This window comes from Xenopus tropicalis, chromosome 3 (genome assembly GCF_000004195.4).
Source record: "Xenopus tropicalis strain Nigerian chromosome 3, UCB_Xtro_10.0, whole genome shotgun sequence".
Classification (NCBI taxonomy): domain Eukaryota; kingdom Metazoa; phylum Chordata; class Amphibia; order Anura; family Pipidae; genus Xenopus; species Xenopus tropicalis.
The window spans coordinates 133,549,706-133,565,694 of record NC_030679.2 but is presented as its reverse complement, the minus strand read 5'-3'; the positions used below and the strand labels follow the sequence as shown (position 1 = coordinate 133,565,694).

The following is a 15,989-nucleotide window of genomic DNA, read 5'->3' as shown; positions in this document are numbered from 1 at the left end:
TTCCTATATGCACTGTTATATTGTGGTTTCGGTAACACTATACAGTATGAATGTGAGAGTCTGCATGGTATTATTTATGTTAAATGAAAGTCAAATCCTTGATCCAGGGAATTTTCCGATCGCCAGGTGGGGTCAGGAAGGAATTTTTTCCCTCTTGAGGCATAATTGGCACAGGCTTCAGGCTGGGTTTTTTGCCTTCCTCTGGATCAAAACAGTTGATATATGTTAATGTATTTTAAGTTGTATCTGTCACAGCAGCAGTAGGACCTTGCCAGAGTACTGCACAGGAAATTTTAGCAGAGGGAGAAAGGAGCTTCTCTCCTTTGACTGCACAGTGGGTTGATTATACAGACGCTACTACTGCTTGTGCTATGTGACAGCCTGCTTGGATTTCCTATCATCAAGGCACTGCAGATTCAGGACCGGCAGCAGGGCTGCTGAACTTCTCTCATGGTGGGAGATGCAGCTCCTGCTGGTAGCAGAGTTTGGGGCCATCCTCTCTGTAGGTAGAGGCAGCCTAATACTCAGTGGTGGATATAATGACATAGTGCTGATCTCAAGTCTTCAGTAAGGAACAGCAGATCATAGTAGCGATCTCTTATGGAATTCTGTCTTTGAATATTGCCTTGGGGTGAGGCTGGCAAGGTCCTATTTATTTGATAAAATGTGAATAAATGCTGTGGCCTCTTTTTAACCCATTTCCAGCTCCTGGTGTTTTATTAATGTATGTAACAATGGGGTTCAGAGGGATGGCTGAAGGCGAAGGGCAATTGGGAGTCCCCTTGTCACGGAGCTTCCATTAGAAGCAGCGTAGGGGGTTCCTCACGGTGAGGGCAGTGAGGTTGGGGAATGCCCTTCCTAGTGATGTTGTAATGGCAGATTCTGTTAATGCCAATAAGAGGGGCCTGGATGAGTTCTTGAACAATCAGAATATCCAAGGCTATTGTGATACTAATATCTACAGTTAGTATTAATGTTTGTATATATAGTTTATGTATGTGAGTGTATAGATTGGTAGGTGTGGGTTGTGTGTGCTGGGTTTACTTGGATGGGTTGAACTTGATGGACAATGGTCTTTTTTCAACCCTATGTAACTATGTAACTATGTAAGATCAGAAAGCCTACAGAAATCAGTAGACTGTTTCCAAGTTATATAAATATGAATATTTTGTATATGGGCGTATGTATGGTTATACATGTCCAGAATTCTTATCTTTACTGCAGATGCTGGACTTTAGATGACCCATTGGGGTGACTAGAATGACCAAGTAAATGATATTAAGTATCAGCATGTAACTAATTGCTAAAGAAAATGGGTTTCCTTCATAGTTTGTTCATCAAAAGACCAATATGTTTTTACTTAACTGTAATAATTAGTGCAGTCAGTCTCTTTGAGCCTTTCCCTGATGTTAGCAATAACTTTAAAGAGATTTCCCTCCCCTAATTGAATCTGCACTGGGTCATTCAGTTTCAGTTTACTCCGGAACCCCCTGCTTTGAAATTCTATTACAGCGTATTATTTCACATGTTATTGTGAAAAAGCCAAACATAAAATCTGGCTTTCTCACCCTACTGGTAATGTGTTGGCCTGAGAATTTTGAAGCCATAAGAAGTGGAAGAAGAGGAATGCTTTGTGGGGCTCACAGAGTACTCTGGCCCAGTGCTTTCTGAAGGGCCCATGGGTGTATTCCGTCAGGCCCTGATACTTTGTTATCTTGTCAAAATGTTTTGTGCACAATGTCTGTCAGCCAATGGGAGTTTGTTTGCTGCCCACTATGTTTTTGTTTTCTTTTAATACACTGTCCTTTTAATTGTGTGTCTACCCTGCTTTTCCCAGATAATCTGACATTTCCAATTTCTGATAACCCTGCTTTACAATAGCTGTTGCGTATTTCATGTTTCTTGCCTTTTTGCACTTCTAAAGAAACCTTCTGAACACTAATGAAAATGCATTGACTTTGCTGTATTTTTAAACTGGAAGTATAACCCCAGTATTTATATAAGCAGATGAAGATTCTGAAACAATATTTAGTTAGTAAATCATTATTATTATTATTGTATATATCGGTGCTATTAAAAGTAGTGTTTGTCTGTCCTTTTCTATTCTCTGCCCTGGGGGCTCAATGTAATACACAGGCAGCAGCCTGACAGGCCTGAGTCACTAGTGGAATCCCCCTGGGGTGTGCTCCTCAGTGTCCACTAGGTGGAGGCACTGCGCTGTCAATCCCAGTTCCCAGTATCCTTTCAAAAAAGCAAAGGGGTTATCAGGGCCTGTGACTGCAAAGAGAAGAGAGTGTAACCTAGTTTCTGCGAAATATGCTAAGAATGGGTTACAATTATTTATATATATATATTATATGTATATTGTTAACAATGTGCAGATCCAACCAGTAGATGGCAGCAACTTTTAAGAATGACCTCTAGAAAAGTATTGTAACAACAGTGTGAGATAATAAAGGAGACAGGAAACAAAGGAGATAAGGCTGGATGGATCTGCAGGATTGATGCTGAGTAAGCTGCACTGTTGTATTTGAAAAGTTGAGAAATGAAGCACATACTAAGCCTTCCATGTGATGGATATGGGAAAACTACTAATGATCTTTCTAAAAGCCTGAGTTGAAAGGATTATGGACTTCTCCAAAGTGTGTCTGTATAGACAACAGTAGCGCTTGTTTCCATAGGAACAATAGGCAGATCCAGCAGGGGAAGATAATCCAGTTACCCCAGTTCCAATACATCTACACACACCTGTATAATAACAATGGGGACTTGCTAGTCTGGGCAACAGGGGAATAAAGAGAGCGTCAGAGAGCTTGGGGGGTCAGACTGCAGAGATACAGGAAAGGACTGCACTTCAGATTTACTGCTTCAGTTACTCTCCAGCCATTTCTTCAGACTGTGGATAAACTTTTTTGGGACTCCGGAACTGCCTTTGTGTTATCCCTAGGGGGATTTGTTGATGCTTTTGTTACTATTGAACCTTACAAAATAAATAGACAAATGCCACGTGGTTACTCTCCAGTGTTCTTCCCATTTCCATGGCATTCCTTTTATCCTTGTTGAACCTTACACACTGCAGGAACAGCAAAGCAACAAAAGCAAATGGCTTACCCAGTGTTTGGTTTATGGCTGTGATTTGGGTTAGAAGGTTGGCTTTCTCCTTATCTGCAAAGAAAAACGTAATAATATAAAGCAATAATATGGAATATGATATCTAAAAATGCATCCCTAAAGTCTCATGACTTCTGATTCAGATCAAGTTGTTTAGATTGAGTATTAACCTAACCCTGCATAGGCATAGCAAGGCCAGGAGCTGTTGGGCTGCCCATGGAACTGCTCCAGTAAATTACCAGAACACTAAAAGAAGAGAAGAAAAGGCAGTTGCTTACCCAGTGTCTCTTTTATGGTTGTGATTTGTGTTAGAAGGTTGGCTTTTTCATCCTCTGCAAAGAAAAATGTATAATAATATGGAAATAATATCTAGAAATTATTCCCTAAAGTCCTCAGACTGCGGTTCCAGGTTGAGTTTTTTTTATGGAAAGGGGTCACTGTATTATTTCACAGACAGCTATGTATTAACCTAACCTTGCATAGCAAGGCCAGGGGAGCTGTTGGGCTGCCCATGGAACTGCTCCAGTAAAATACCAGAACACTAAAAGAAGATAAGAAAAGGCAATTGCTTACCCAGTGTCTCTTTTATGGTTGTGATTTGTGTTAGAAGGTTGGCTTTCTCCTCATCTGCAAAGAAAAATTTATAATAATATGGAAGTCAGAGTCACAGGCCATGATAACCCCTTTGCTTTTTTGAAAGGATATTGGGAACTGGGGTCTATCCACAGTGAAAATGGCTTACCAAGTGTTTGGTTTATGGTTGTAATTTGGGTTAGAAGGTTGGCTTTCTCCTCATCTGCAAGAGGTAAAAGAGGAATTAGCATTTCTCATATAAAGTTATTCAGATGTTTTATTGTATATATCAAACACACACATATACACAGAAAAGAACTTTGTTACTTTAACCCTTTAAGTGCCAAGGGACGTAGATTCTACGTCCCAGGTACCAAGGGACCAAAGTGCCATGGGACGTAGAATCTACGTCCAATGGCACTGTCGGGTTTACAAGCGCTTTTAAAGCAGCGCAGCGCTTGTAAAGCCTTCACAACCCCCTAGGCAACGAGCGAATAAGGACATACTTACAGATCCGGTCGCCCAGCCGCACCGATCCGGTCCCTCAGCCAATGACAGCAGTGGACACGCATTGATGACGTGTCCACTGCTGTCCCTTTAAATATCGCCGCCCCCGCGTCGCCTCTTCACTCCTGCTGCGCACATGTGACTGCTGGAGCCCCCCTGCTGCCTTCCTGCTGCCTTCCTGCTGGATTGGTCGCCCTGATTGCCTGCCTGCATTGTGTGAGCTGAACTACAACTCTCTAACCACTGTTTATTTTGCTTATTTCTATCTCAACTGTCTAAAAAATTTTTTTATTTTTTTTTTTCCATTTCTTCTTCTATCTTTGTCATTATTACACTTTTACACACATACACACTTATTTACAACTTTCCCAAGCACACACAGACACTTACACACACACTTACACTTAGAAAAAAAAAAAAAAAAAAAATCTTTCTTTCTTTTCTTTTCTTTCTTTCTTTGCTTTCTTTGGCAGTCTTTTTTTTTACTAAAACTTTATTTCTGATCTTGCTCTATAATTATCTGATTTATTTGGTTGCATTTTAGTGTTTTTTTTGCATTTTCATAATTGATTTCTGTTTTTGAATTATTCTATTGCACTGTAACTTTTTTATTGCTATTGGGTGCTGAATTTGCAGTGACGTTGGTGGATCCAGGGCTCTGGCCACTGATTTCATTGCAATAATTGTTCTTCTGTTGGTTTGAGTGGTTTTATTTGAATTTACTGATTTTATGGTGTTTTATCTTTGCATTGTTCTTTATTGTGTATTTAGTGCCCCTAAAAGGTTGCTTTTGCAGTGACATTGGTGGATCCAGGGCTCTGACCACCGATTTCATTGCAATTATTGTTCTTTTGTAGGTTTGGGTGGTTTTATTTGAATTTACTGATTTTATGGTGTTTTATCTTTGCATTGTTCTTTATTGTGTATTTAGTGCCCCTAAAAGGTTGCTTTTGCAGTGACATTGGTGGATCCAGGGCTCTGACCACCGATTTCATTGCAATTATTGTTCTTTTGTAGGTTTGGGTGGTTTTATTTGAATTTACTGATTTTATGGTGTTTTATCTTTGCATTGTTCTTTATTGTGTATTTAGTGCCCCTAAAAGGTTGCTTTTGCAGTGACATTGGTGGATCCAGGGCTCTGACCACCGATTTCATTGCAATTATTGTTCTTTTGTAGGTTTGGGTGGTTTTATTTGAATTTACTGATTTTATGGTGTTTTATCTTTGCATTGTTCTTTATTGTGTATTTAGTGCCCCTAAAAGGTTGCTTTTGCAGTGACATTGGTGGATCCAGGGCTCTGACCACCGATTTCATTGCAATTATTGTTCTTTTGTAGGTTTGGGTGGTTTTATTTGAATTTACTGATTTTATGGTGTTTTATCTTTGCATTGTTCTTTATTGTGTATTTAGTGCCCCTAAAAGGTTGCTTTTGCAGTGACATTGGTGGATCCAGGGCTCTGACCACCGATTTCATTGCAATTATTGTTCTTTTGTTGGTTTGGGTGGTTTTATTTGAATTTACTGATTTTATGGTGTTTTATCTTTGCATTGTTCTTTATTGTGTATTTAGTGCCCCTAAAAGGTTGCTTTTGCAGTGACATTGGTGGATCCAGGGCTCTGACCACCGATTTCATTGTAATTATTGTTCTTTGATTGCTTTTAGTGGTTTTATTCCATTTGGTTTCAGTTGTTCTAGAAAGATCCAGAGGTGCTAAGTTCAGATTGTTCTAGTAGTTTCTATTGCCAAAGGTTAACTCCTGGTCATCCCTTGCTGGCTTGAGTTTATCAAAAGGTTACAGTGAGGTTTTTTTTTTCTAGCTTCTCCTATTACAAGTGCTGTCTTGCTTGCTGCTATTTTTTTTTTTTTTTTTTTTGCTTGCTTGTTTTCACTTTGCCTGCTGATTGCTAGATTTGCAGTTGTCGGTATATTTCTGGCACAATGGCCAAACGGTTTTACAGCACCGAGGAAGCTGCTAGGTATTGCATGGACTCCAGCTCAGAAGAATTTAGCGATTCTGGGTCTGAGTATGTGCCATCTGACCACTCTACTGAGGAATCAGAGATAGACGATAGTGACACGGTTAGCGCAGAGGTTAGTAGTGGTGGCACGCTTACTGCTGAAGAGGCAGAGGCTGGTGGTAGTGCCCAAGATGTACCCATGGAAGTAGAAGAGGGTGAGGGTAGCACTGATGCAGCAGTTGGAGAGCCTGCGTGGGGGCCTCCCTGTAATTATGTCCCTGAAATTCCCCCTTTCACTGCAGTCCCTGGCATCAGTGTGGACACCACTAATTTTGAAATTATAGATTTTTTTAATCTCTATATTACAGAGGCCATCCTACAGGACATGGTCCGTTACACAAATTTGTATGCTGAGCAGTATCTTGCCAGCAACCCTTTACCGGGTTTTTCAAGAGCCCAGGCATGGTATCCCACAAATATAAATGAAATAAAAAGATTCCTGGCTCTTACATTGGCAATGGGACTCGTAGAACGTAATTCTTTAGCTTCCTACTGGGATACCAATACAGTCCTTTCCATCCCTCTTTTTTCAGCCGTTATGCCAAGAAACCGTTATCAAATTTTATTGCGGTTTCTTCACTTTAACGACAACACAACGGCTGTTGCCCCTAATGAGCCCGGTTATGACAGGCTTTATAAATTGAGGCCCCTTATAGATAGCCTGTCTCAGCGCTTCGCAGAGGTTTACACCCCCTCCCAAAATGTCTGTGTTGATGAGTCCCTTTTGCTCTTCAAAGGGCGCCTAAAATTTCGCCAATATATCCCAAGTAAGCGTTCTCGCTATGGGATGAAATTTTACAAACTCTGTGAAAGCAGCACGGGCTACACTAGTTATTTCATGCTGTATGAGGGAAAGGACACTAATTTGGACCCCCCCGGTTGTCCCACTGACTTGACTACCAGTGGTAAAATTGTTTGGGAGCTCATAACTCCACTGCTGGGCCGAGGTTACCACTTATACGTGGATAACTTTTACACAAGCATCCCTTTATTTAGAGCCCTAAATTCTTTGGACACCCCAGCCTGCGGCACAGTCAACCGTAACCGCAAAGGACTGCCCAGGGAATTGCTGGATAAGAAACTGAAGCGTGGAGAAGTACATGCTCTAAGAAGCAATGAGCTCTTGGCCATAAAATATTCAGACACCAAAGTTGTTTTTATGCTTACTACTATCCACGATGAGACCATGATTGTCCAACACAGAAGTGGCGGTAGGCCCTCAAAAACAAAGCCACTGTGTAGTAAAGAATATAGTAAGCATATGGGTGGTGTTGATAAATCCGACCAAATACAACATTATTATAATGCCACCCGAAAAACCAGGGCCTGGTACAAAAAAGCAGCAATTTATATGATCCAAATGGCCCTTTATAATTCTTATGTCGTTTACAAGGCGGCAGTACCAGGCCCCAGATTGTCTTATTACAATTATGTGCTGCAGTTGCTCCCTTCCTTGTTGTTTGGTGATGTAGAGGAGGTTCCTGACATGCCAGGTAATGACAATGTTGCCCGAATGGTGGGTAAGCATTTTATAGCACAAATTCCACCAACACCTAAAAAAACATATGCCCAGAGAAAATGTAAGGTTTGCCGTTCCAAGGGTGTTAGGCGAGATGTCCGGTATTATTGTCCCAAGTGTCCTAGCAAGCCTGCTTTGTGTTTCCACCCATGTTTTGAAGTGTACCATACTGTGGTACACTATGAGAGGACTTGAATTTTGTGTTTTTATAGGTAGGTTATGGTTCTCTGGGTTTGTTGGTGGAATAAGGATTTAGCATATCAGAATAGTGGACTTGGCATGTTCTAGGTTTTTATGCACAAGGTTTCAGGACTCCAAACTTAGCTGTGCTGGCAAAGTAACGCTGTTTTTTATTTATTGAGTTTATCTATTCTGGCAGGTCCGTACTTTACTTATAACTAGGTTATAGATTTATGTGATGAAAAGTTTGGTAAGGTGTGTCATATTGGCAAAAGTGTTGTTTTTTTTTTAGTAAAGTAGGGATTTATGGTGTGTGATTTTGTTTTTTGCACAGGTTGTCAGAAAAACAAAGTGTGCTTGTAGCTTGTGGTTGTTTAGACTTGTTCTTGGGCATTCAGATTTTTGTGTTTGAGCTATGGTTATTCAGGCTAGTTGCAGTGTTTCTTTGGTTATGGGGTAGGACTTATATTGTGCTGTTGGTATAGCGAACTGAGGTGCTGGGTGACTGACAGGGCGCATGATAAAACTTGTGGTGTGTGATGAATCAATGAGATGTTTTTATCTCTAAAGCTGATGCCACAAGTCCTTTTACTGGCACCTCAAAAGCTTGCCTGTCAGCGCAGTTATCTGTGCATAGTTTTGTATATTACTTTGCATTTCTGGGCAGCATTTAACTACTGTAAGTGTAGGCCTTGAGTTTTTTGCAAAGGTTCTTGAGCACAGGATGACAGATACATTATGGTTTTTTGTGCTTGTAGTACAAATTGAATATCTACTGTATGTTCTGGTTAGGTTACACAAGTTGCAGTGGCTCTCTAAATATAAAAACTTTGCTGGTGTGCCACTGGTGACTGCTGCACGGCACGTAATGGTGCACATAATTTTATCTCTGATGCTAATGCCCCAAGCTTTATTGTTGGCACCTAAATTCCTAACCTTTAGTGCAACTTCTAAGGACATTTGCATCATTTATGGGCCAAATTACTATGGATTTTTTGGCAAATATCCTTCTAAATGTGGTGCAGATTTTGTCATTTCTAAAGTAGTGTAGGAAGAAGCAAAAAACTGGTATCATAACACCACAGGAAAGATGGAACTCAAATCAAAGATGCTCCACAAAACAGAAATAGGTGAGTAAAGTACAATTTAGGGGTTTATTTGGGGGGGGGTAAAGTAAAAAACTGCAAGGGGTGCATAGAGTGCATTTTCAGGTTTGGCGGCCATGTACTTATGTGCAACCAGACATATGGGGTGTAATTTTATTCAGGGTAACTTGCTAATTGATACTGAGCAAGTTTTTTGATAGTTGCCGTTGAGATTTTGGGGAGAAATCTAACTTTATATTTTTTTTCAGACCAAGAATGGTGTCTCTAAATAGCTGAAGTTGTCTATTTTTAATCAATGTATAGTTTATATGGGTTTTTTTACAGTTAAGGGGCAATTTTGTCTGAAAAACTTTGAGATGTGCACATAAATTGCAGCCCCATTATTATGCATTGCCCCTGTTTTGGGGCATTTGGTGGCCACGTCTTTATGTGCACCCATACATATGGGGTATCGTTTTATTCAGGGGAACTTGCAGATTGATGTTTAGTAAGTTTTTGGTAGTTGCTATAGAGATTTTGGGGAGAAATCTAGGTTTGTATCTGTTTTTTCCTTGATTTCTGACCAAAGCACCCACTTCTGCAAGGGACTGCGGCCGCAATTTTCCATGTAGAAAGAGGAGAGTGGCGTCTCTGAATAGCTGATGGTGTGCACTTTTCAGAAATATATAGTTTGTGGGGGTTATTTTACAGGTATGGGGGGTTAACACTGAAAAACTGCAGGAAGTGCACATAGAGCTCAGTGAAATTGCCCTTTTGCATTGCCCCTGCCCCAGTAATAAAAATATATTACTAAAATGATTACTACAATAATTTTGTAAACAGCCCTAGAAACAAACCTGCTTAATATCCCTTGGGTCCTAAAGAACATTGATTTCTTCTGCCTGTATGCTTTAAGTCTTTTAACAGGAAGGTACGGTTTCAGAAATGGGCATCTGAAGAACATTTTTCAGGGGGAGCAAAGTCATCAAGCAAAAACTACCTGTCTAGACTAAGCCTGTATATAACAACTAGGTGGGAAGTTTGTTTCTATTGGCAAAGCTCATAAAGTCGCACAGATTTTTTTTTGTTGGGGGGTTTACATGTCCTTTAACATGAGATATGCCAGAATTTCTACAGAAAATGGATAATCGGCATATTAACCACACACTTGCCATTATAATAACTGTAGAAATGGCTAATGGGCACTAAGACCAGACAGGCCAGTGAAATCACTGAAAAATGGCCAATGAGCACTCCAGACATGCCAGAAAGATGAATGCAGAAATAGACAGACTGAAAACATTCCCTCACCTACACTCACACAGGCAGAATACCAACCAAGGTTCTTCTTTGCTGCTTGTCTCTTTCTCTGCCTTTCTCTGCCTGGCTCCTCTAAAAAAATCCAAGATGGCCATATGTTCCACAGTGGAATGCACTGCCATCTTGGATTTTTTTTCTTGAGGAGCAGGGAGCTGAGAAGAACAGAGGACAAGCAGGGCAATGTGGGACATTCAATACAGCAATCTGGGACAGCAGACTGGGAGGTATTGCATGCAAAATCCCAGTGCCCTCCCTTGCCCCTACGTGCCAACACCCATGGCTTCACAGAAAGAAATAACTGAAGCAATCATGAGGTACAGGGGTTACTTCTTAAAGGAAGAAGAAAGTCTGAATACAATATTGTGTCCAGGAAAAAAGTGTACCTCTATATGGGCTTATAGGGCTGTCACACACACAACACCCATTTTGCCAAGTGTACACACACACACACTTACACAATTTTGTTGATTTTTTTTTCTCCGTACTGTTAGGGGGACTTATGGCACATAATACATATATGTATCTTATATTGCAGTATATTCAGTTTGTATGCACTAACTTCCTTTTGGGTCTCTAAATGCCAGATACATCAGTAATCCTATATACAATGGGCATCAAACTGTCCAGTGGATCCTTGGCTTTCATATTTACAATGTTTTTTCTTGGTATCTAATGTTATGCAGGAGATATGATGCTTGAAAATGGAAGCTTTGAGGCGGGGCGATTTGCGCGAAATCGCGCCGCCGCGTGTGCCATCCCACCGGCGACTTACATGTTCGCCGGTGGGATGGCAGGGGGAAGGCAACTCGGGGAGATTAGTCGCCCGCGAGCAGGGAGTTTTGCCGCGGGCGACTAATCTCCCCGTGTACCAGAGCCCTAAAATGGGAGACATGAGGCTTTTGAAATCAGTTGAATCTTTGTCCATAAAATAAAATATGTTTCTGGTAGAAATTATTTTTTGTATTTAGAGCTCTAAATCTTGTTCCAGACATCGAAATATACAAAATCTCAGCCAGATTTGGGAAGCTCAGGTTCTCCTGACAAAAACAATATATAGATTTCCTACCTAAACTAAACTCCCTCCAGTAAATGCCCCTAAAATGAGAGAGCACAGAATGTTTACAAAACGTCTGGCATTGGGGGAAATGAAATGTGAAATTCTGCTGGCACTTACAGGGTTAATTTACCACATAATTCAATCTATAGTCCCCCCCAAGTGAAACATTTCTATGCTACAGCTTGTTTACATGTTGCCAGAGAGGAATATTATCCCATATAAATTGTTAGGCCCTCGATAAGGATTAATTATATCTTAGCTGGGATCAAGCACAGGTACTGTTTTATTATTACTGAGAAAAGGGAATCATTTAACCATTAAATAAACCCAATAGGGCTGTTCTGCCCCCAATAAGGGGTAATTATACCTTAGTTGGGATCAAGTACAGGTACTGTTTTATTATTACAGAGAAAAGGGAATCATTTAACCATTAAATAAACCCAATAGGGCTGTTCTGCCCCCAATAAGGGGTAATTATATCTTAGTTGGGATCAAGTACAGGTACTGTTTTATTATTACAGAGAAAAGGGAATCATTTAACCATTAAATAAACCCAACAGGGCTGTTCTGCCCCCAATAGGGCTAATTATATCTTAGTTGGGATCAAGTACAAGGTTCTGTTTTATTATTACAAAGAAAAAGGAAATCATTTTTAAAAATCCAAGTTATTTCAGTAAAATGGGGTATGTGGGAGATGGCCTTTCCGTAATTCAGAGCATTCTGGATAACAAGTTTCTGGATAATGGATCCCTTACTTGTACTGCTTTCCCTTTTTTTACCCAGTGTTTTATACTGCTCAGTGTCCCTTAAGGGACCATACAATATAGGAAAGCCCTGGAGCTATAGGCACAGGGGGTGAATGACAAGGGATCCAAATGATCCCAGCTATACTATATCATATAGAGCACAATGTTAGCCTTCATTTTCATAGAGCTCATAGAGTTTTTATTTGTCTGGGAGTAAATCAGTTCCACCATTGTCAATATAACATTTGATGATCATCCTGCAACTCCTAAAGATTACACCTTTTGCACCTTCTCAGTGCTATATATTTGGTCTGCTATTGTATTTATTTAGCTGAGGATTGATTAAATCAGTTAAGCTGTTCTTTTTGCCCGGTACTGCTTGTTTTGCCGCTTATCATCACTGTTCCCCAAATTCTCACCCACACAAATGTTAGAGATGAGTTCAGTATTACAGGTATGGGATCCATTATCTGGAAACCCGATATCCAGAAAGCTCTGAATTACGGGAAGCCTGTCTCCCATAGTCTCCATTTTAATTAAATTATTCAGATTTTTAAAATTGATTTCCTTTTTCTCTGTAATAATAAAACAGTACTTTGTATTTGATCCCAACTAAGATATAATTACCCCTTATTGGGGGCAGAACAGTCCTATTGGGTTTATTTCATGGTTAAATGATTCCTTTTTCTCTGTAATAATAAAACAGTACCTGTACTTGATCCCAACTAAGATATAATTACCCCTTATTGGGGCAGAACAGCCCTATTGGGTTTATTTAATGGTTAAATGATTCCCTTTTCTCTGTAATAATAAAACAGTACCTGTACTTGATCCCAACTAAGATATAATTACCCCTTATTGGATGCAAAATAATCCTATTGGGTTTAATTAATGTTTTATGTATTATGTTTTTTAGTAGACTTAAGGTATGATGATCCAAATTACGGAAAGACCCCTTATCTGGAATACCCTTGGTCCCAAGCATTCTGGATAACAGGTCCTATACCTGTATTAGATATCACCAGGTCCAAAAGAGAATGATGAGTGAAACATTTTGCCAGGTATGGATTTGTGGCAAATTTCCACGTTTTGCCATTGGTGGAATTTTTCAGGAAAGGGCTCAAAAATTTGCCATGCAACAAAAAATTGTTGCGCACCACCAAAACAATTGCCACATGTATCAAGAACATGATGCGCGTAAAAAAATGTCAAGCATATAAAAAAATTGCCACCCACAACAATTTAATGTGCCGCCAATTCTTTTTGGTACGCACAACAAATGTATTGGACGTACTTTATTTTCTGAAAAATGGACAGATTTGTTAATCACTACTCTCATCACTAGCAAGGACCAGCTACAGTACTACATGCTGCCCTAAATATTTGGGACTGAATTGCAGCTGCTTCTGAGAAAGCACAGGGATTCTACAAAAAGACTGCGTGTCACCTGCATTTACCGATTTTGTTTAATCTGCCCAAGTGTGGCTGTGTGTGTCCCCTGAGAAGGACAGTTTCTGTTTCAGCAAGACTGCTACTTATTTGTTATATTTGGATATCAGCTGTATGAAATTTTATTTTCTGCCAAAACTGCTCTGCTAAATAAATTCACTCCAGAATTCAGCTTGAAATCCTGTGTACCTGTCCCTTATCTGTGTGAGAGGAGCTGCTGCTCCCTAAAGAGCTAAATCCCCACAGTAAATGCAAAATCCCCACAGTATAAACACTCTTATTGTACAGCGCTGCAGAATATGTTGACGCATTATAAAATGATGTTAATAATAATAATGTGTCTATAAGGCTATGGCCTTTACACAAGCAGGTCTGACTTTAAAGAAAGAAAAACAGTGGAGAAATCATGTGTTACAGGGGTTGTTTCTTATGTCCTTATACTTTGATGTATGTATAATTATGAAGACAGTGTATAGAGAATACTCACGTTCCTGCTGTAGCTGCCGGATCACTGTAGAATCTGGAAAGAGAAGATCAGTAACAGGTGAGTGAGCTGAATACTAGGGATGCACCAAGCGCAGGATTTGGTTTAGGATTCGGCCAAGATTCGGTCTTTTTCAGCAGGATCCATATTGAGATGAATCCATGTTCCTGGGCAAACCAAATCCAAATCCTTAAAATCATGTGACGTTTTATCACACAAACACAAACTTTAAATTTTTTCTCTTTAGTAGCTCAATTTGCACATGCAAATTATGATTCTGATTCAGTTTGTAACAAATCTTTCACAAGGGATTTGGCCAAATCCCAAAATAGCACAGGCCAACTGGAAACATTGGTGTATCTATCAACTCCCTGCTAGATAGGAACAGAATCTTCCATGTTTATGAAGCTCGCGTATGTGTATGAACTTCAGGACAGTTTGGGCAAAAAGTGTATTACTCTCTGCTTGTATAAGTATTTTAGTTCTGTGCTAAGTCATTACTTTGTGCAAAGAGACTGGGTTATCCAGTAGCAGCCCAACTCTTGATTTATCTTTGTGGACAGATACTTTGCCTTGAAATAACAGCAATGGCCTTCAGCACCCCCAGCTTATTTTATAGTGATGAGTGAGTTTTTTCACCAGGCATGGGTTCACTGTGAAATTCTACATTTCACCTTTGGCAACAGTTTTCACGACACTGCTGCAAAGATTTGCCACAACACAAATTCACTGAGTGAGGAGAAAGTCGCAGTTGTGTCAAAAAAGTTCCAGTCATGTCAAATAAGTTGTGGTTGCGTCAGAAAAGTTGCCGTTGCATCAAATGAGTTGTGATTGGGTCAAAAAAGTCAAAGTCATGTCAAATAAGTCGTGGATGTGTCAAACAAGTCGTTCAATAGCTGCATTTCTGGGAATTTTTCAGCAAAGTGACGGGACAGACTTGCTCATCACTAATTATGTACAGTATATTTTAAAATTAAAAATAAATCTATTTTTAAGTGGGTCAAATTTTTGCAGCTGACAAATGAGTCAAGTGTATGATTTTGAGGAATAGGTAGTTACATATTATATACGTTATTGCTGCTGTGGGTGAAACTCACAGTATATAAACATGAGGCAGGTCAGGATTATCAGGAACATGAAGACAAGAACCAGCAGGGTCACCAGGACCATCAGGAGTCTCCTCTGTGTCCCCAATGTTTCACTTGCCTTCAGAGCTGAAAAAGAAATGGATACACAGACACATTAGTTATTGCTTCTGTTGGGGGAGAAATTGTGTGCTTTTGGCTTTTAAATAACATATATTCAATGGAAAGGTTTTTGGCCCAAAGTATCAGATCTTTGCAGAAATGCACTATGCGCAGCCTCACATCTAGGCCTTTGGCCATCTAGTTCCAGCGATGCCATAATGATGATTATCTGCAAAGCTCACTGGAATTCAATGTTTTGGTCCTTTATGTCCCATAGAACTGAAGTTGGGGTGGGTTTAATATGTATTTAGCAACCAGAGAAAAATAAAAAGCCGACTGATCAGCAGAAACAGCTGCCCATCATTTCACTAGTTAGACATATTGTAACTATGCTTCTTGTGTCATAAAGGGGAAATAAAGGCATAATCACTGCTGGGTGCCAAAATGTTAGGCTGAAAACAAACTGCACTGGGGGGGTAATACAGTTATCACTACATATCTACCTGAATCCCTCAGTAGGGAAAACTCACCCACTCTCTTTAAGAAAAAACTCAGCTGTTACCTTCTGGAGCACTAAAACATTATTTTGCCTAGTCCTGCGCTTAAGGGCAAATGCCCATACCTGATGCACTCTTACCTTCCAGTTTATGCCTGTATGTTACACAACCACTTAGATTGTAAGCTCTATGGGCTCTTCCTACTGTGTCGTATACCACATGGCACTTATTCCCTGTGCATTTATGTATATATA

The 15,989-nt window shown here is 39.9% G+C and overlaps 1 protein-coding gene across 1 annotated transcript in view; it reads right to left on the bottom strand.

Moving 5' to 3' along the window:
* Positions 1 to 15,455, bottom strand: part of LOC101731168 — a 78,262-nt gene extending 62,807 nt beyond the window's left edge. The window contains exons 1-2 of the mRNA XM_031898241.1: positions 15,419 to 15,455; positions 15,149 to 15,265 (exon numbers count right to left, since the gene is read on the bottom strand). Of these exons, the coding sequence (XP_031754101.1) occupies positions 15,149 to 15,265; positions 15,419 to 15,455 (154 nt within the window). The remainder of the gene's footprint in view (positions 1 to 15,148; positions 15,266 to 15,418) is intronic.
* Positions 15,456 to 15,989: the final 534 nt, after the last annotated feature.